Consider the following 18,581-nt stretch of genomic DNA (forward strand, 5'->3'; position numbering starts at 1 on the left):
GAGCCCCAGGATTAGGTTTGTCACCCCAAAAGAGACTCCAGCTTAGTGCCCTTTCACTTTATTTCCACACAATTTGGTCATGGCTGAGCAAGTGACATCCCCCCACCCCGGATCACCCCCCACTATGTTTCCACCCACTTCCTCCCTCCCTCTCTCGCTCCAGCCTTGGGAACATGCTGTGCTGGGATGGCTTTGCCACATCCACGATCCCACGATGGCTCAGTCCCACGGGTCGGCACCACATGGCCGCCGGAACTCCTGCCCGTGCTCGTGGATCCACTTATTCGCCACTGGAAGGGACAAGGACACAGATCCCGGTCTGTCCCTGTGCTGATACTGGGGACCTTTTTTCCTGTTATCCAGGATTTTTGTGTGTTCCCCGCCCATCCAACCCTTTGTCACCCCAGGGTGACACCCAGCAGTCTCTCTCACCCCACTTGTCCCCAGCCAGGACAGGGCAGCCGGCGTGGAGAGTGTCACCATCACCGTTCCCGTTCCTCCGCAGGTTCCACCAGAAAAGAGCGGCATTCTGAGGAGCAGAGACTGGATTTTGGCACCCTAAAGCAGAGCTGGGATCCCTGAGACTGGATATTTTGGCATCCCAAAACACAGGTGAGAGCTCCAGGGTTAGGGTTTGGCACCCCAAAGCAGAGCTGGGAACTGCAGGATTTGATGCCCCTCAAAAGGAGCCAGAGCCCAGGGCTGAGCTTTGGCACCTTAAAACAGGGCTGGTATCCCTGAGATTGGGGTTTGGCACCCCAAAATAGATCAGGGAGCCCTGGCTTGAGATTGAGGTTTGGCACCCCAAAACAGAGCTGGGAGCTGTGGGATCAGGGTTTGACACCCTGCAAAGGGAGCCAGGAGCCCCAGGGCTGGATTTTGGCACCCCAAAACAGGGCTGGGATCCTTGGGGTTGGAGTTTAGCACCCCAAAACAGGGCTAGCATCCCTGAAACTGGATTTTTACATCCCAAAACAGTGCTGGGAGTCCCAGGGTTAGGATTTGTCACTCCAAAACAGAGCTGGGATCCCAGAGAAAGGATTTTGGCATCCCAAAACAGGGAGATCTGGGGTTTAGGTTTGTCACCCCAAAACAGGGCTAGGAGCCCCAGGATTGGGGTTTAGCATCAGAACAGGCTCGAGCACAATTCCCTGCAAGAGCTGACATCCTGGGAGCAGCATCCCCCCCTTCCCTGCTCCTGGGGGTTCAGTGGGTCCCCCTCACCTTGACCACAGGCACGCTGAAGTTGGCGTAGATGAAGGCGGTGGAGCCCCCAGCCTCCACTGCACTCAGCTGGAAAAGGAGCAAAAACAGGAGCCATGGTTGTCCCTCTTCCCAAGATCTAGCTGCTGTGCACAGGGAAACTGAGGCACGACTCCTCCCTCGGTCCCCAACTGCATTTCCCTTGCTTTGTCACCCCACAAGTTCTGAAATACTCCCCAAACGTTGGCGTTTAACACCCCACTGCAGCATTGGAGGGCTGCCCTTGCCCATCTCGCACCCCGTTCACTCTGAACCCTACTGTGACCGGCAGGGCCGTGTCTCCAGGTGTGGCAGTGAGGGAGGACTCACATAGATCATGACTGTGGCGATCCTGTTGCCCGACTTCATTCTGTAAAGGGGGCTCTTCCTGGACTGCTCCAAGAGTGACGAGGTAGGAATGGTCAGTCCCGTGGGAACAGTCCTGTGCTGATGCACCTCAGCCCAGAGGCACCTCATGCCCCAACAGCTCCGAGCTGCTCCCCCTCCCTGTGAAATCCCTCCCTCTCCCTTCTTTTCTCCCCCTCCTTCCTTCCCTCTTCCCTCACCTCCTTCCTCCCTCCTCCCCCTTCCCAGGCACCCACCCAGGGATCACCATCCTGGGACCACCCACCCTGCCAGGGTCCATCTCCAGGAACATTCTGAGGGACCACCCCAGGGTTCACCTCCGGGAACCACCCCATGGTGCACCTTCAGGAACATCTGAGGAATCACCCCAAAGACCATCCTCAGGGTCCATCTCCAGGAACATGAGGGACCACTCCAGAGCCCACCCCATGGACCACTTCCAGGAATATCCCAGAGGCCACCCCAGGAGCACTCCAAAGAGCACCCCAAGAACACCACAGGAACATCACCCCACGGCCCACCCGTGGCCCTCCCCATAGTCCGCCCAGGCAGCTCCCTGACCGTGGCGTGGTCGAAGTGTGGCTCATAGTGGCCTCCCAGCCCGTAGTTGACCACTTGCAGGTACTCTGCGTAGGGTGGCCGCAGGTCCAGGCCGGTGACGGCAGCGATGCGCCGATCCAGGGCCCTCACCACGGGGTCAGCCGTGTCCTTCAGCCACGCACTGCGGGACCACCACACCTTCAGCCCCCCGATTCAGGCTGGGCTTAGCCCTTGTGGCGCTGCTGGAGGCACCAGGCCTGCCCAGTGTGGCTCCACTGCCACCTCGGTGGTGGCCACGGTGGTGCCACTGGCTGGAGGACAAGGCAGGGGCTGACTCCCACCTCTGGCTTATCCGGTACTCGGCTTTCTGCTGCTTCTCCCCAGAGGCGACCACGGATCTCTGCAGCTGCAGGACAAATGGGGGAGGTTGCTGCACATGGGGACCCTCACACCGAGCAGAGACCCCAGTCAGGATCGAAGCTGGTGCTTGCCAGTGGTTGCCAAACATCCCCACCCCAAGGTGTCCTACAGATCCAACAGGTGGGTATCACCAAGTCAGGCTTGGTTAGGAAGTGGTTTAGGTGCACGTGTGAACTTGATTTCTCCCCAGAAAATCTTTTGTCTGGCTCATAATCCCAAGGGTCTCATAGAATCACTGACTGGTTTGGGTTGGAAGGGACCTTAAAGATCATCCAGTTCCACCCCCCTCCATGGGCAGGGACACCTTCCACTAGACCATATTGCTCCAAGCCCTGTCCAGCCTGGACTTGCTGGAGAAGGCTTTGGCTGAGCTTTGCCTTAAAACCCCTCCTATCTCTGCATTCAGCTCTCGGGACGCCCTCCTCCAGGAAGGAGACATCCCTGGGGACAGGGACGGCTCACCCAGGGCCCTGCCAACCACTTGATGGTCTCAGCCTCAGCATCGCTGATGAAATCATGGTACAGAGCCACATAGGGTCGGATCCTGACCATCTCCTTCTTGGCAGGCTGGAGGAGGAGGTAGGGATTGCTGTTGGTCTCATAGGAGCAGCCAAGCTGCAGGAGCTGCTCTGGGGCTGGCTGGGAAGAAAGGGGACAAAGGAGGGCATAAGGGGCAGGGAGGTGATAAGGTGGTTGGGGGGTGACCATGGCCCCCCCTGCTAGCCCCACCTGCCCCCTGGGGCGCTGGCACAGCTCCTCGTAGGTGTCCCGGCTCTGCAGGCGGGTACTGTTGGGGCGTCTCAGAGGTCTGGCGCTCACCCCGTCCCCATCTCCAGCAGCTTCTCATACTTGGCCACGTTCCTGGTCACCCTTTGATTACTGGGATCTGCCGGAGAGGTGGTGTCACCCAAAATGCCATGTCCCCATCACCCCCCTTCCCTGGGGAACTGCCCCATGTGGGGGCAAGAAATGGGGTGAAGGAAGCTGTTGTCACGCAGAGCTGATGGGGGCATACCAAAACCTCTCCCCTCATCCTTCTGCAGCCAAGGTTGTCCCACATACCGTAGTGGAGAAACTCCCTGGAGAGGCTCAAGGCATGAGAGATGTTTCCAGCCTGGATGGGGGAGTGGAGAGGCATGAGCATCCCCTCTCTGTGGTTTGTCTCTATGGATACTGTGGGGATGGAGGGGGCTTGTGGCTGTACCATGAAGTAGGAGAAGGCAAGGTGGTCCAGAGCATCCTCCAGGCTGCTCCTGTCCTCCGGGTTCCAGCTGCCATAGGAGAGGCGGAAGAGGCTGACGGCCTCCTCCAGCCACGCGATGGAGTGGTAATAGTTACCTGTGTCATAGGCTACCTGTGAGGCAACACATCACCTGGACCCGCCAGCTGGGCCATCCTGGCCTGCATCCTGTCCCCTTCCCATCCCATCCCATCCCATCCCATCCCCTTCTCTACCATCCCACCACATCCCCACCCTTATCCCATCCTGACCCATCCCATCCCCTTCTTATCCCATCCTATCCCCATCACCATCCTCATCCCAATCTCAACCCTATCTCCTTCCACCCTTGCCTTACCCTGTCCTCTCCCATCCCATTCTATCCCATCCTCATGCCATTCTATCCCACCCCATTGCACCCACCCATCCTGTCCCATTACATCCTGTCACTTTCTTATTCCCATCTCCATCCCCATTCCCTCCCACATCATCCCCATCCATTCTGCTCATCTCCATCTCCCTTTCCGTCTCAGTCTCCATCCCCATCTGCACCTGCACCTCCATCTCTTCCCAAGCGAAGAAAACGCAATGTCTATCCCTATGGAAGCAATGTCCTGGGCTGAAAAAGCTTTGTGTGGGGTGGTGGGGCTTGCCCTCACCTTTCCCACATGGAAGCAGTCGTCGGCGGACAGGGAGACGCGCCGGTTGGGGCTGTAGAGGGGCAGGTGGTCAGTGCCAGATCTCTGGAAGATGCCGCTGGCCAAACCCTTGACACTGAGGGCGTAGACGTCCTGCAGCCGCATCAGCGCCCGGGCGGCTCCGTCCAGGTCCTCGGCTCCAGGCAGCTCCTGCTCCACCTCCCTGAGACCAGCATGGAGTGCTGCAGGGTGGGAATGGGGTGCAGGTTTTGGGGTGTAATCACCCCTGTCAGCCCTTCTCAATCCCTAGGGACCCACATCCATCCATTCTCCTTCTTCTCCATCCATTGTGGTCCTTCACATGTTCCACTCCCTTATCCATTTGCCTGCTCCTCCAACCGTTCTTCTGCTTCTCCACCTGCTCTCCTCCTCCATCCATTCCCTTGCTCCTCCACATGTTCCATTCCCTCATCCATTCCCTGGGTTCTCCATCCATTCTGCTCCTCCACCCATTTTATGGCTTCTCCATCCATTCCCTGGCCCCTCCATCCATTCCCTGGCTATTCCATCCATTCCCTGGCTCCTCTATCCATTCCCTGGCTATTCCATCCATTCTTTGGCTCCATTCTCCTGCTCCTCTATCTGTTAACCCTTCTCCTCTGTCCATTCTTGTGCTCTTCCACATTCTGCTCCTCCACCCATTTACCTCTTCTCCATCCATCCATTCCCCTGCTCCTCCACCCATTCTTCTCCTGCTCCTCTACCCACTGACCTCCTCCGTCCATTCTCCTGCTCTTCCATATGTTCTGCTCCTCCATCTATTCTCCTGCTCCTCCACCCATTCCCCTCTGCTTTTCCATCCACCCTTTCCTCACCACTTCCTGGCTCTGCCAGGTGACAGAGGGGACACGTGGCCATACCCTGGGCATTCCTGGTGGCCTCGTCGCTGTAGATGATGTTGAGCCAGTCGGAGTGGAGGCGCTTGATGAGGCTGAAGGCCAGCAAGGGATTGTCCACCGAGGCCTCGGGGTCCTGGTGCAGCACCTGGACCTTCTCATAGAACCTACAAGGCACCCACTGGGTGACACCTTGATGCTCCTCAGTGGTCACACCCCCGGGGTGGGGGCTGAGTCCCCCCATCCTTGGGTGGCTTTGCCTCGGTGTCCACTTTTGGGCCAAAGCCAGAGCTGAGGGATTGTCCACCCGCATCCCTGGTGGGTGCGTGGGATGGGCTGTGCCTTGGGGATGCTGTGAGTCACATCCCCGGGGGTGGGGAGGCCATGTCCCCGTCCAGTGGCACGGCTGGGGGGCCCACAAGCAGTGTACGGTCTGAGCTCCCCATCCTCTTTCAGTTGGGGGCACCCCGAAAATCGGGTGCTGCGGGGAGGTGGAGATGGATTAACCCCCCTCACTGCCAGGGCATCACCCACCCTTGGGGCTGGGTGGGCAGGATGGGCGGCTGGAGGGGAGGGGACGCTGCAGGTGCCCCCACGCGTGACCGCGGCGGGGTGGGGAGTCTGCAGTACCTGCGGAGGCGGCGGAGGCGGGCGTTCTCCTCCCGCAGGTAGGACCGGAGCCGGCGGAGCAGGCGGCGCTCGGCGCCCAGCGCTGCTCGCACGCTCAGCATCGCCGAGAAGGTTTCGGCCGGGGCGGGGGGCGGCAGCAGCGCCAGCAGCGCCCCCAGTACCCCCAGTGCTCCAAGTGCCCCCAGTGCTCCAAGTGCCCCCAGCGCCTCCAGTGCCCTCAGCGCCCCCAGTGCCAGCAGTGCTCTCAGTGCTCCAGGTTCCCCCAGTGCCAACAGCACGCAAAGAATCCTCAGTACCCTCAGCGCTCCCAGTACCTCCGGTATTCCCAGTGCTCCCCGTCCCAGCAGCGCCCCCAGCACTCCCAGTGTCACCAGTGACCCCAGCTCCAGCGCCCGCATCCGGCCGCCGCCGCCGCCGGAGAAAGGAGGGGGGAAGGGGCGGAGAGGCCCCGCCTTTATGGGGGAAAAGGGGGGTAGAGGGGTGGGGGTTTCCCGGATCCGCCACGCTGGCTGGGGAGGGGAAGGGTGGTGCTGTTCCCCCTCTTGCCTGTCCCTGTCCCCATCCTGCTTGTCCCTCTCTTGTCTCCGTCCTGCCACAAACTAATCCCGCCTGTCCCTCTCCCTATTCCCTGCTGGTCCCATCCTGCCCTGTCCTCAGCTTCATTTTGCCTGTCCTGCTCCTGCCTGTCCCCATTTTGTCCTCTGTCTCCATCTCACCCTGTCCCACTTTTGTCTGCCCTCATCCTGCCTGTCCCTGTCCCTATTCTATCTTGCCCCCATCCTACCTGTCCCTTTTCCTGCCTTGCACTCATCCTTCCTGTCCCCATCCCATCCTACCTTTTGTCTGTCCCCAAACTGTTCTGGACTCATCCTGCCTGTTGCTGTCCTCTGTTCCCATCCCATCCCCATCTTTCCTGTCCCCACCCTGCCCTGTGCTCAGCTGGACTGGCCCACTCCTGTCTCTCCCCATCCTGTCCTGTCCCTATCCCATCCTTGTCCCCCTCCTATGTGTCCTCTGCTGCCTGACTCCACTCTGTCCTGTCATAATCCCATCCTGTCCCCATCCCATTCTGTCCTGTCCCTATCCATCCTGTCCCAGTGGGTTGAGGGTGGCGGGTTGGGAACATCCCACTTCGTTCCCAATCAATATGTGGACACTCACCATGGAAGAACCCTTTTTAGGAGAAAACCCTGTTGGAGGAGGTGCTCAGGTACCCCTTCTGTGGGGACAGCACCACAATGGCACCCCAAAGTACCCCCAGCCCCTGGAACCCTGGAGCCTCCCAGGGAAAATGGGCCAGAACTGGCTGAATTCCCAAAAGCAGGGCCAAGAAATGGGAAGTGTGGTTTTCCGAGGGTGCCTGCGCTGAGGGGCTGTGAGGGGCCAGCCCTGTTCTCCACCATGGGGTGATGAGTGCAAAGACATGATGGGTGCAGGGCTTTTCCCAGTTTTTTTTCCCCAATACTGGTTGGATTTCACCTGCTTTGGGAGGACTTTATTTGCCAGCAGCACAGGACTGTGAGGTTGCTGTCGCCGTCAGGATGCCACAACCCATTCCTATGGAGCAGAATAAAAAAATCCCTGCAAGACCAGAGTTCTTTTTCCTATGGGAATACAGGCCCAAAGCAGGCAATTGGAATAAAACAGGATAAAAAATAGGAATTCTCTCTGCCACATGAGGGCGACACAGGGACTGGAAACATTTTTAACTTACATAAGACTTTAGGGGACTTCTGCCTCAGGGAACCAGCTGCTCTCGGTGGCACTTTTTTGCTGCTACCAGGTGAAAAATGCCCATTTTTGGAGGAGCAGCATCATTTTGGGTGCTGTGCCAGCACCCCTTGGCCAGCCTGCAGCAGATCCTCTACCACCACCAACTGATGGGTGATTAAAAAGCCATAATTAAATATAAAATTAAAAGCGACACGATGCTGAGCCTCTGGAGCATCCAAAACATCCTGGGGAGGTCTGGATCGGGATACCAGCAGTCAGGAGTGACCCCCTTGACTAACACAGGTCTGTTTTTAGGAAGCCTTGAGGTTCTGATCAGAGGAGTCCAGGGTGAAGAGGCAGAAGACGATCTCCTCGCAGGCGCTGGCGGTGCCGCACTCGAACAAGCAGCCGAAAACTCTGCCTGGACACACGGCCAGGTCGGAATACCCGGCAGGCCCCGCGTGCAGCACCCAGGGGCGCCGCCAGCCCGCCCCGTCCAGCGGCGACGGGTTCAGGTAGACACCCAAATCGCGCCGGTGGCGCCGGTCGGTGGGGTGGGAGTAGAGCAGCCACGTGGGCGCCCCGGCGGTGCCGGCGGGCGCGGCAAAGCTCACCACGCTGCCCTGGCAGCCGTGCGGGGGCTCGGCCAGCGCCGGGCAGCGCGCCGGGCGCTGGAAGCGCAGCCCGCGGTCGGCGCTGAGCGCCACGGCGCGGCAGCCGTGCGGGGCACGGGCGCTGCAGTACAGCAAGGGCGGCTGGGCGCCGCGGATTTCGGCTACCTGGCACTCGCCCGTGCGCTCGCCGGCGAGCAGGGCGCCCTTGTGCCAGCGGCGCCCGCCGTCATCGCTGTAGAAGACGAGGGAGTGCTGGCGGGTCCAGCAGGGCAGCCGAGCGGCCCCGCACAGGAGCCCGTGCATGTAGTAGGTGTACGCCGGCACCACGAGCCGCCCCGAATCCAGCTGCACGCCGTGGCCCGGCCCCACGGCAAAGGTGGCCCAGCGGGACAGGTCGGCGCCGACGGCCTCGTCCGTCACGTCCCGCAGCGGGGCCCAGCTGCGGCCGCCGTCGGCGCTCGTGGAGAAGCAGAGACGCGCGGCGCTGCTCCCCCTCCAGATCTGGTGCTGCTCTGTCTTCCCCTGCTCCACGCAGATGCAGAAGAGGAAGATGGTGCCGCTCCTGGCATCGAGGAGCGGACACGGGTTCATGGTGCGGCGGCCGGGCAGCGCCAGCGCCGACAGCTCCTCCACCGGACCCCACTGCCGGCAATGAGGGAAACGGGGCTCAATCGTGGGGTGCACCAGCGTCGCCGCACCCTGGAACCACCCGGCGTGGATGCGGACACAGGTTGTTCCTGCAGCGCGGGGTGGATTTTACCTTCACCGAGGAGCCGTGCCGGCAGCCCCGACGCAGCACCAGGTACTTGGCGTCCTCATCCCGGGCTGAGGAGCGTTTCTCGGCAAAGGCAAGGAAGGATTCATCCGGGGGGATGTAGAGCAGAGCTGGGATGCGGTAGGTGACCCCACTTCCCTGTCGGAACAGCGTCTCCGGAGGGGAGACAAGCGGGGATTCCGATGGTGGTGGCAGTGGGGGCTCTCCCTGCCATCTCCCTGGTGCTGGAAGTGTGGGAATGCCGGGTGTAAAGGGTTAAATACCAGGAAAAGCCCTCATGTCCCCCTGTATGGAGGGATAGGGATAAGGACTCACCTTGAGGCAAGTGGTGGCCTGGAACATGGTGGCTCCTGCTGGGGCCTAAGCGGGGTAGGAGAGGGGGACTGAGAGCAGAGCCCCTTGGAGGGGTCACAGCCCACTCTCCTGCCTGTCTGTGGTGTCTCCGTGTCCCTCTGATCCCCAGTGCTGCACAAGCTCCCCTATTTCGCCCCCAAGCCCACTCCCCATGCTGTTCCCAAGGGCTCTGCACCCCCCGTGCCTCTCCAGTACTTCCAAGCCTACAACTCCTTTAGGTCCCCCAGTGTCCCCACCCCAGAGTCCCCATGCCCATGCATTCCCCTGCCCCAATCCCCCCCATGCACGACCTCCCACCTGGATCCCATCCTGCACCCCCATGTCCCTGCAACCCCCTCTACACCCCACAGCATAAATCCCCCACACCTCAGAAAGCACTGACCCCCAACGACAGACACCCCCGCTGTGCACCCCCCTGCACCCCACATGTCCTCACCCCCTTCCCCTCATGCACCGACCCCCTCATCCACCTCCAGTGCCCAGGCCCTCCCCGTGTACCCCCTTGGTCCGACTCCCCTGCACACCTGCCCTGCACCCTCAAACCCCGATTCCCCTTCACCCCACACGCAGCGACCTTCCCATTCCCTGACCCCCAACACCCCGACTCCCCTACACCCCGCATGCACCAATCCTGCCCATTCCCTTTCCCAGACCCCCCTTCCATCCCCCTGCACACCCAAAACCCCGACTTCCCTGCACCCCACATGCACCGATCCCCCCACAATCCCCCCCATCCCGGACCCGCCGCACACCCCTGCCCCCCAAACCCCTGAGTCCCCTACCCCCCGCACGTAATGACTCCTCACGACCCCCCAATCCTCTCCGTGCCCCGACACGCCGCATTCCCACATTCCCGCATCCCTCCGCAGACCCCGTTCCTCAGCCACCGCCTCCGCCGCGCCGGGGCCGCCCCGCTCCGCCTCTTCCTGCAGCTCCCGGAGAGGGGGGGGAACCGGATCAGGCGGTCGGAGAGCCCAAGGAAATGGGCGGGGATCCAAGTGTGGGGACAGCAGAGCCTGGTCCTGGTGCCAGAGGGCCGATACCTGCGCAGGTGTGGGCAGGTGATGTGATCAGCCCCCTGCAGAGGAGGTGGAAAGGTGGGATTTCGGGAGGATACTGAGTGCTGGAGCTGCTCCCGAGGAGGTTCTCTTCCCAACAGGCGGGAGGGGACCCAAGAGCGGGATGGAGGCTTGGGGTGCCCCTGCCGACCGACCTCACCTTCCCAGGTGTCCCTATGGAACAGGTGCGGAGAGTGAGGGCCAGGAAAACGATGAAGGACCATCGGGGGGTTCCCTGGGGTGAGTCAGCCAACCCCAACGAGCTCTGCAAGGGGAAAAAAAAAGGGAATCGTCCGCTCCCTTCCGAGGGGAATGGAGGGTCTGATAAACCGATTGGACCCATCCCACAAGGAATTCTGCTGCCTCCCTGGGGCCCGGGTAAGGGACACTACTAGGAAACTCCCTGATCTTTACGGCCCCCTATTACCTGCCGTTGGTTGTCCAGGGAACTTAAGTTGGAACTCGGGGAAAAAAAGAGCAGAAAGAGGACAGGAAACTTGGGGGGTGAGGGGTGGAACGACGACACCACAAAGATAGTATGAGGTGATGCAGGGAGAAAATTATAAGGACCAAAGCCAAACCGAAACTTAATTTGGCCACTGAGGTGAAAGATAACAGTTCCTATCATTAAATAAATAGGCAGCAAAAGGAGGACCAAGGAGAGTCTCCATACTTTGCTGGATGTGGAGGGCAGCTGTGTCAGGGAATGAGGAAAAGGCTGAGGGACTCAATGCCTCCTTTGCCTCAGTCTTTAATACCAAAACCTCAGGATATCCAGCTCCCAGAGCTGGAAGTCAGTGATGGGGAGCTGAGTGAAGCCCCTGTAATCCAGGAGGGAACGATTCTGTGAACTGGGATTCCCTCTCTGGTCTCCACCTCCCCTGAAACACCCCAGAGATGCTCCAGGACACGTTTGATGTCTGTTCTTCCCTTTTATTGAAAAAAAAACTCCCAAAAAATCTTTTAAAAAATGCCAGTTTATAGAAGGGACACGCAGGACAAGAGGTGCCACAAGGAAACAGCGGGACAGACGGACAGACACAGCTTGGAAAACCTCTTTTACACCTTTTTGAGAAGCTCTGTGGCCAAACACACAGAAGTAGCATATTTTATCCCCCCCTCCCCCCCCAACACATAAAAGGTTTTTATACAAAACAATCTATCCCCACTTAGATAAATACAAAAATAAAGAAAACTTGTTTGCCAGGGGACGGTTGTTCCACACAAGAGTTTTGTCCTGAATTCCTAACATGGAAGGGAAAGGTGGGATTAGTAAAACAGCCCCCAGACATGGAGCCATGTGATAAAGCACTGCCAGGTACAGCGGAGGAAGCTGGGGCAGCATCAGTGACGTGTCTCCCCTCACGGGGGTCCCCAAAATCCAACTTGAGGGTCTGCCCTGCAAGCACACAGCCCAAGCTTAGCCATGAGCTTCAAGAAATCTTGGATGCAAGATTAAAAATCCAAAAATGGAATAGGATTTCAGGACAAAAACAGAGGCCATGATTCGCTTTCTTTGCCATTCGACTTTATTGGTGTTAACTCAGCACGTTCCCGGGAAGGTGGGACGGTGTCCGGGATCATTTTGTTTTCCTCTCCAGGGCCAGACTATCATGGAGCTTGGACACCTCTGGCTCGTAGGCTTCCATGACTAACGTCCCGTTGTTATCGAAGAACTTGGCGATGGATTTGGTGAACTCGGCTTCCCTCTGCTGCTTGGTTTTCCCGCTGATGAACGTCAGCTTCAGGGTGTACTTGTCATCAAACCTGCAGGGAGAGCAGAGAGGTCTCAGAGCAGGATCCCAGCTGGAATCAGAACCCTCCCAGGCTGGAGTCTCCACCTGGGCACCCACAGCTACAATTAACACAGTTTTATAGTCTGTGCTTAAATCAGGGGGATTAAAGAGAACCAGAACCCATTTGCAGCAGGAAACCACTCGGCACTGTTTCTAGACCAGGACATGGAATTTTTGATAGAATATTTGTAGGTTTGGAATGGAAAGAGAGTATTTAGGGTGATGCTCTGGAGGGATAGGGATGGAAATGGTGGCTCTGGCTAAGCCTGGGATGTTGGAGCAAAGGGTACCGTTTGAGGCTGGAGGAGAGTTGCCAAACGTCGTCGGGGTCCATCCCCGCCGGGTCTTTCCTGTGAGCCACGAGGAAAATACTCTTCTCCTTGTATGAGGTGTAGATGGTCAGGATTCCCATCATCACAAAATATGTGCAGAGAAAGTTAAGGAAATCGGGGAGTTGCAAAGACAGGCAGGGAAGTCCCTCGGATCCCCTCAGAGAGATTGTTTAACCACCTCTTGTGACACTCCGTTCTCATGCATGGCTGATGCCTCATTAGCATGAGAAATTACTAATGAATTCTTACCTTTAATAATAACAAAATTATTTTCTTATTAACTCCCTGGAAGTGTCCAAGGCCAGGTTGGACGGGGCTTGGAGCAACCTGGTCTAGTGAAAAGTGTCCCTGCCCATGGCTGGGGTTAGAGCTGGAAGGTCTTTCATGGAACTGTTTAGGCTGGAAAAGTCCAACTGTTCCCTCAGCACTGCCAGGGCCACCACTAATCCTTCACCCTGCTGAACCTCCCAGAGTGGCCTCAGCCCATGGATCCAGGCTACCCAGATCTGTCTGCAGAGGTGCTGGCAAGAATTCCCTCTGTTCCACTTTTCCCTCTCAGTATCTGCCCTGTGGTATTAGGGAAGAGCAGACATGTCTGTAACTGCACTGTGGATAGAATAAGGGAATGATTTGCTCTGAGGTCACCCAAATGTGGGTGCATCATACCCAGACAGGCAGGAATTTTCCCATCACATGAAAAACTGTCTGATTATCAGCTGACCTCGGGACGAAAAATTCCCACAGGCCTGAAAACAGGAGAGACAAGGGTTTCCTTCATGTGGAAGATCAAAGCCTTTTGGTAGAAGTGAGACAACATTTCTAAAGGATATGAGACAACACAAAAAGCAAGGACGGGTTTGGATTCAGGAAAAGGGTGCAGGTAATCCCAAATCAAAGCAACAATTGCAAAGAGACAAGAGATTGTGCAGATGAGGAGGCGGCCGTCGATCAAGCGGAAATTTTCCACATATTTGTACTTTTCCAGGAGAACCTGTGGGAGAAAATGAGTGGCTGAGTTTATTTTGTGCTTTCCGTGAATATGACAAACTGTTTCTGGGAAAGGTTTAGAGGAAACAGCCTCCATGAGACGGGTAAACTGAGCAGAGAGTTCATGGAGAATTAATGCCAGGCATCCTGATAATTTGCTGATTAACACTGGGAATTAAGCACAATCCATGGGAATCACATGAGGTGCTACAGGCCTGGCAAGGATAGGGGCACAGACAACCCCAAAAAAGTAGAAAAGAAAATAAGAGCGTTTCCCAAGAAGGAAAAAGTCAGCAGTGGCAGAAGGTACCTTTTTGGCAGAGTCATCCAGGGAATTTTTCACGGCCGAACCGTCCCATTTGTCAATTTTCACTGGCTTGTCATCAATCTTCCACTGCAAAGGAAACCAAAGGGAGTGAGGAGAATTTCATCCTAGTGCCCTTGTTCCTGCCCTGAACACAAAGACAGGAGGCAAACCAGAGAGCAGCTGCCAGTTTGGGAAAACCTCAGTGGAGACAGAGGGAATCTGGGATCCAAAAGCCCCCTCAGCACCACCAAACCTGTTCCCTGTGCAGGTTCCAGCTCGTTCATCTTGTCACAGGTTTGAAGGGGCTTTTCACATCAGGTTTACTCTAAATTTGCTTCTACATTTGCTGCCATCCCCAGATTGTGACTGAATTCCTGCCTTTGAATGTATTCCTGCTGTTACACGCGGACTCTTGGATGGCAGGAGGAAAATTCCAAGAATCCCCAACTATCTGGGTACAAGGGGAGAATTAAAAGGCACAAATAAGAAATGAAGTTTCAGTTAAACTATCCTCCAGGATGAAACCAAAAGCTTCTGTTGTTCTTCCATATTCAGGTTTTCCTTGGAAATAGGTCCCTGCCTAACAACAATTCCCAGATACAACAGCTCAGCTTTTCCAAGGGGTTTGCCTTCACCTGAACTATATTATTTTTTGAGCCCTGTGTATTTTAAGTCATTCCTTATTTCAGTTGAGTGACTGGAGATGGAATTTTAGCTGCCAGGAGAGCAATCCTCAATTTCCCTCATGTTATTTCCTGCTCCTACAGCTCCTGAATTGGATTATTAACCCCCGGTCCAAGTCTTTGAGTAACACCACCAACCCCCAACCCCTGCTTCCTTATCCCACAGGAAAATCAAAATGCTTCCAAGAAACCCATCCAGCCTTGACCTCACTGCTCCCAGTTATCCAGTTTGAGGACTTTGAGGAAAGGAGCTCCAAAGGCTTATAAAGAAAAACTCAGACTTTGGTTCCAGCCTGATGGAGAAAAGAAGAAACCAACCAGTTCAAAACACAGGTTTTTTTAAGTTTGGGTGTGTTTTGACACAAACCTTTCTTCCCCCAAGGATTATTCCTTGTGCTGCTTTACATTCCATTCAGTTTTAGGCTGGGTACCTGGCTTGGCTCTTTAAATATTCCACCGGAGTTTCTAGCACACTTTGGGAATTACAAACATCAATAATCAAGTCACAAAGTAAAATCAGGTTTGTTGCTACTGCAAGAGGAGCACCAGTGTAAAAACTCTTCAAGGGAAACAACGTTTCTGTGTCTAATCTGTGTTTTCTATGATAAGGATGAAAAGAAAGGAACCCCTCCTTTCTAAAATCAGGAATTTTTCAAACTGGGAGACAAGAGGCTGGAAGAGCCTCAGTGCATGATGCAATTCTGGGGCACAGAAGGCAGTTGGTGTTCAGGAAGTGGTTTTAGTCCTGGAGCCAACTCTTGGTGTTGTGCTTAAATGGGTATTAATTTGATTAATTCAGTGTGCTTTAAATGGGAGAAATCCCCAGGCATTTCCTGAGGAGGAACTGTGGCCACACCATCCCAAATTCCGTGTCTGTGCACACTTAAGTGGCCCTGGATGAGCAGGGAATGCTCGGGAATAGCTTCCCAGTTATCACAAAGACTTCAAGGACATCAGAAAGACCAAAAAAAACATGGAATAGTTAAACCACAAATCTCCCTATACTCCCGATTTAATCTTCCAGGGAAGCACAGAAAGGTAAACAAGCAATATGTCCTAAGGCTTCGAAGCCTCGCTGGTCATCAGTTATTTCCCTGCTGCGGAGAAACTGGGACAAATTATGGACTTAAGGCCAGAATTCTCCAGGTGATTCCAGGTGACTCCATCAACGGATACAAGAGTTCACAGAAATGACCAGACTTCCCTCAGGCAGAGAGAGGAAACGAAGGCACACACAGGGAAAAGAAGGAGGAACATTGCCAAGCGTGTGTGTTCTTGGGGTGGGAACTCCTCAGGGGTTTCTCCCTAGAGGATTCATTGTATTTCCCTTCCCCATGACTCCTGGTTTTCACCCCTCAGCATCCAGAGAACACGGCAGGAAGAACAGGAATGCCTTGGGAGCAGGGTGTTTCCATGAGTTCTGGAAGTTTAACCACAAAAGGACTGCTGAGCACATCTGCAAAGACAATGCCCTAAAAGCACCAACTTAACAGCTTAAATCTACTGTTCCAAAGGAGAACCATGGAATTCTTAGGAATGCATGGAAAACATCACCTCAAACATGTGCAGGAAAACTATACTCTTTAAATCCCAACTGCAAGTGCCTGTGTTTTGAAGTTCAGTACAAGTTGCCAAGCCCATCCCTCTGGAGATACATCCATAGATACAGACCAACTCCATCTCCTTAGGAAGCACAAAAAGAGCCTCTAGGTCTTTCATTCCAGCTCCCAGGCTGCCAAGTATCCCCAGAAGCTGGGACACGATATCTGGACGCCGAGTTGAGACCAAAGCTAATCCAAACCTAAGGTACTTTACACTACTGGGATGAGATTGGGATTGTCAGATCTGCTCCCCCCAACATCCCAGAGGATCATGGAATACCCTGAGCTGGAAGGGACCCACAAGGATCACCGAGTCCAACTCCTGGGCCTGAGGATGCTCAGGGATGAGGATGCTCAGGATGAGGGGGTGGATGCCCAGGGACAGGGTGGGGAGATAGGAAGGAAGGGCGGGATGCTCAGGAATGAGGGGGTTGACGCTCAGAAATGAAGGATGGATGTTCAGGAATGAGGGAGGATACTCGGGATGAGGGAGGGATGCTCAGGGATGAGGATGTTCAGGAATGAGGAGGGGGGATGCACAGGACTAAAGGATGGATACCCAGGGGTGAAGGATGGATGCTCAGGGATGAAGGGAGGGATGTTCAGGGATGAAGGGAGGGATGCCCAGGGATAAGGGGGGGATGCCCAGGGGTGAAGGGGGGGATGCCCAGGGGTGAAGGATGGGTGCCCAGGGGTGAAGGATGGGTGCCCAGGAATAAGGGGAGGATGCCCAGGGATGAAGGCTGGGTGCCCAGGGCTGGCGGGGGGATGCCCAGGGGCCCGGCCGGGGCAGGGTGGCGGTCGGGGCGGGCCCAGGAGCCCCGCCCGCGGTACCTTGTCCAGGAGCCCGTTCCGGCCGCCTTTGGCCGCCATCTTCTCACTGTCTCTGCCCCCTCCCCGCGCGCGACACCTGGGCGCTCCTGATTGGCCGCGCGGGAGGAAGTTACGCCCCGTCACCCTCGCGCGCGCCGCGAGGCACGCTGGGAAATGTAGTCCGCTCCTCAGGTTACTCCTGTGAGGGACGGGGTGTTCAAATCTTGGAATCACGGGATGTTTGGGTTGGGAGGAACCTTAAATCCCGTCCAGTTCCATGGGCGGGGACACCTTCCACTACACCAGGTTGCTCCAAGCCCTGTCCAACCGCAAAAGGGCTGCCCGCAGTCACCGTCCCTGGAGGGATTTAACAGTGGTGGCCTTGGCAGTGCTGGGGGAACTGGATGACCCTGGAGATCTTTTCCAACCCTAACTATTCCATGATTCCATGATCTTCAACAGATCTGCTGTGTGGCCAAGCCACAAGGCTGGACCCCAATGCTGTGGCTACAGAGGGGCAAATGCCACACAGATACTGCTGGGGGTCCCTTGGATTCACAGCTGGATTAACCTCACCTCAAACCCAGCTGTTGGGAGAACAGCCTTGGAGTAAAAGTGAATGTGCCCCAATGTGAAGTAGGACTTCGATCTCTTCCATGTTTCATCTCCATCCCAGCTCCAATGGTGGTTCCATCTGAACTGCCAGTGCAAGCAGGACCTGATACTTCTCTGCACTGGCTGGGGAAGAGAGGAGGCAGAGAGGCAGGAAATTAAGGCGCCTTTTGCAGCTAATAGTAAATAACCCAGCACATCTGCTTTCCCTTTGGAATTGCTCAGGATTGCTGGTGCCTTTACTTTTGGGGCTCCCATGTTTCATGCGTGTTCCAGGATAGAACTGGATCCCTACCATGTGGGGACGGAAGAGAGCCAAGCCATCCAAGGAGCCATACCATCCCTCTGCTCACAACCCTGGCCTCCAAAACAGGGAATCCAGCCCAGGGCAGGTCTGGAGGCAGCAGGAATTCCATGTGGTGTTCGATATTCCCCCCTGTAACCATCAGCGAGGAGACGGCCAAGCCACTTTCCCCCTCCTGAGGTAAGGAAATCTAGTAGGAAAATTGGATCAGAAAATCCAATCTTGTCCTGGAAAATCCAGGACAAGATTCATCTCATCCATCCCTGCCCAAAAACTGGAATCAGAGTGGCTGGGACAAGCGATGAGAAGCAATGGAGGATGCTCACTGCCCACTAGCTGCTTCCCTACATGAAAAAATAGGTCGTTACACCCACTTTCACCAATTTTTCCCCCTCCAAAACATATTAGGAAAAATTCCTTCCCCAAAAGGGTTGTCCAGCCCTGGCACGGGTTGCCCAGGGCAGTAGTGAGTGCCCATCCCTGGGGGAATTTAAAAGCTGTGTGGACGTGACACCTGGGGACATGGTTTACTGGTGGGATTGGCAGTGCTGGGGGAACAGCTGGACTGGATGATCCTGAAGGGCTTTTCCAAACTCAAGGATTCTCTCTGGTCACTCAATAACCTCGCCCGTTTGGCACAAGCAGCAGTAGGATCCCGCCTGTCACCAAGCACAGCACCTT

General features: G+C 56.0%; 3 protein-coding genes across 3 annotated transcripts; all 3 read right to left on the reverse strand.

Annotated features, from left to right (window-relative positions):
* Positions 1 to 157: 157 nt before the first annotated feature.
* On the reverse strand, positions 158 to 6,789 carry P4HA3 (prolyl 4-hydroxylase subunit alpha 3). The gene is given in 14 exon segments (XM_050333854.1): positions 158 to 290; positions 433 to 529; positions 1,225 to 1,293; positions 1,573 to 1,635; positions 2,170 to 2,329; positions 2,490 to 2,554; positions 3,031 to 3,207; positions 3,298 to 3,389; positions 3,392 to 3,454; positions 3,631 to 3,682; positions 3,773 to 3,922; positions 4,447 to 4,667; positions 5,346 to 5,488; positions 5,952 to 6,789. Coding segments are annotated over 14 exon segments (1,821 nt in total). The 5' UTR covers positions 6,350 to 6,789; the 3' UTR covers positions 158 to 219.
* A 635-nt stretch (positions 6,790 to 7,424) lies between these two features.
* Positions 7,425 to 10,258, reverse strand: NEU3 (neuraminidase 3). The gene is given in 5 exon segments (XM_050333811.1): positions 7,425 to 8,920; positions 9,039 to 9,256; positions 9,259 to 9,277; positions 9,369 to 9,413; positions 10,190 to 10,258. Coding segments are annotated over 5 exon segments (1,296 nt in total). The 3' UTR covers positions 7,425 to 7,975.
* Positions 10,259 to 11,976: 1,718 nt separating this feature from the next.
* Positions 11,977 to 17,084, reverse strand: SPCS2 (signal peptidase complex subunit 2). The gene is made up of 5 exons (XM_050334186.1): positions 17,006 to 17,084; positions 13,891 to 13,974; positions 13,420 to 13,584; positions 12,552 to 12,682; positions 11,977 to 12,232 (listed from the first exon to the last, which is right to left on the reverse strand). The coding sequence occupies exons 1-5, from the start codon at positions 17,042 to 17,044 to the stop codon at positions 12,046 to 12,048; spliced, it is 606 nt and encodes a 201-aa protein (XP_050190143.1). The 5' UTR covers positions 17,045 to 17,084; the 3' UTR covers positions 11,977 to 12,045.
* Positions 17,085 to 18,581: the final 1,497 nt, after the last annotated feature.

This window comes from Myiozetetes cayanensis, unplaced genomic scaffold, assembly GCF_022539395.1.
Source record: "Myiozetetes cayanensis isolate MyiCay16 unplaced genomic scaffold, myiCay2020 scf5-8, whole genome shotgun sequence".
In the NCBI taxonomy this organism is placed as follows: Eukaryota; Metazoa; Chordata; class Aves; order Passeriformes; family Tyrannidae; genus Myiozetetes; species Myiozetetes cayanensis.

What these genes read in the sequence shown, in the direction of transcription:
- SPCS2 (XM_050334186.1), bottom strand. Translation starts at nt 17,044, where the DNA reads ATGGCGGCCAAAGGCGGCCGGAACGGGCTCCTGGACAAG. An exon ending in CTTTTTGTGTTGTCTCATAT is followed by an intron (nt 12,683 to 13,419) that starts CCTTTAGAAATG and finishes CTCTGCACATAT; the next exon opens with TTTGTGATGATGGGAATCCT. An exon ending in CTCTCCTCCAGCCTCAAACG is followed by an intron (nt 12,233 to 12,551) that starts GTACCCTTTGCT and finishes CTCTCCCTGCAG; the next exon opens with GTTTGATGACAAGTACACCC.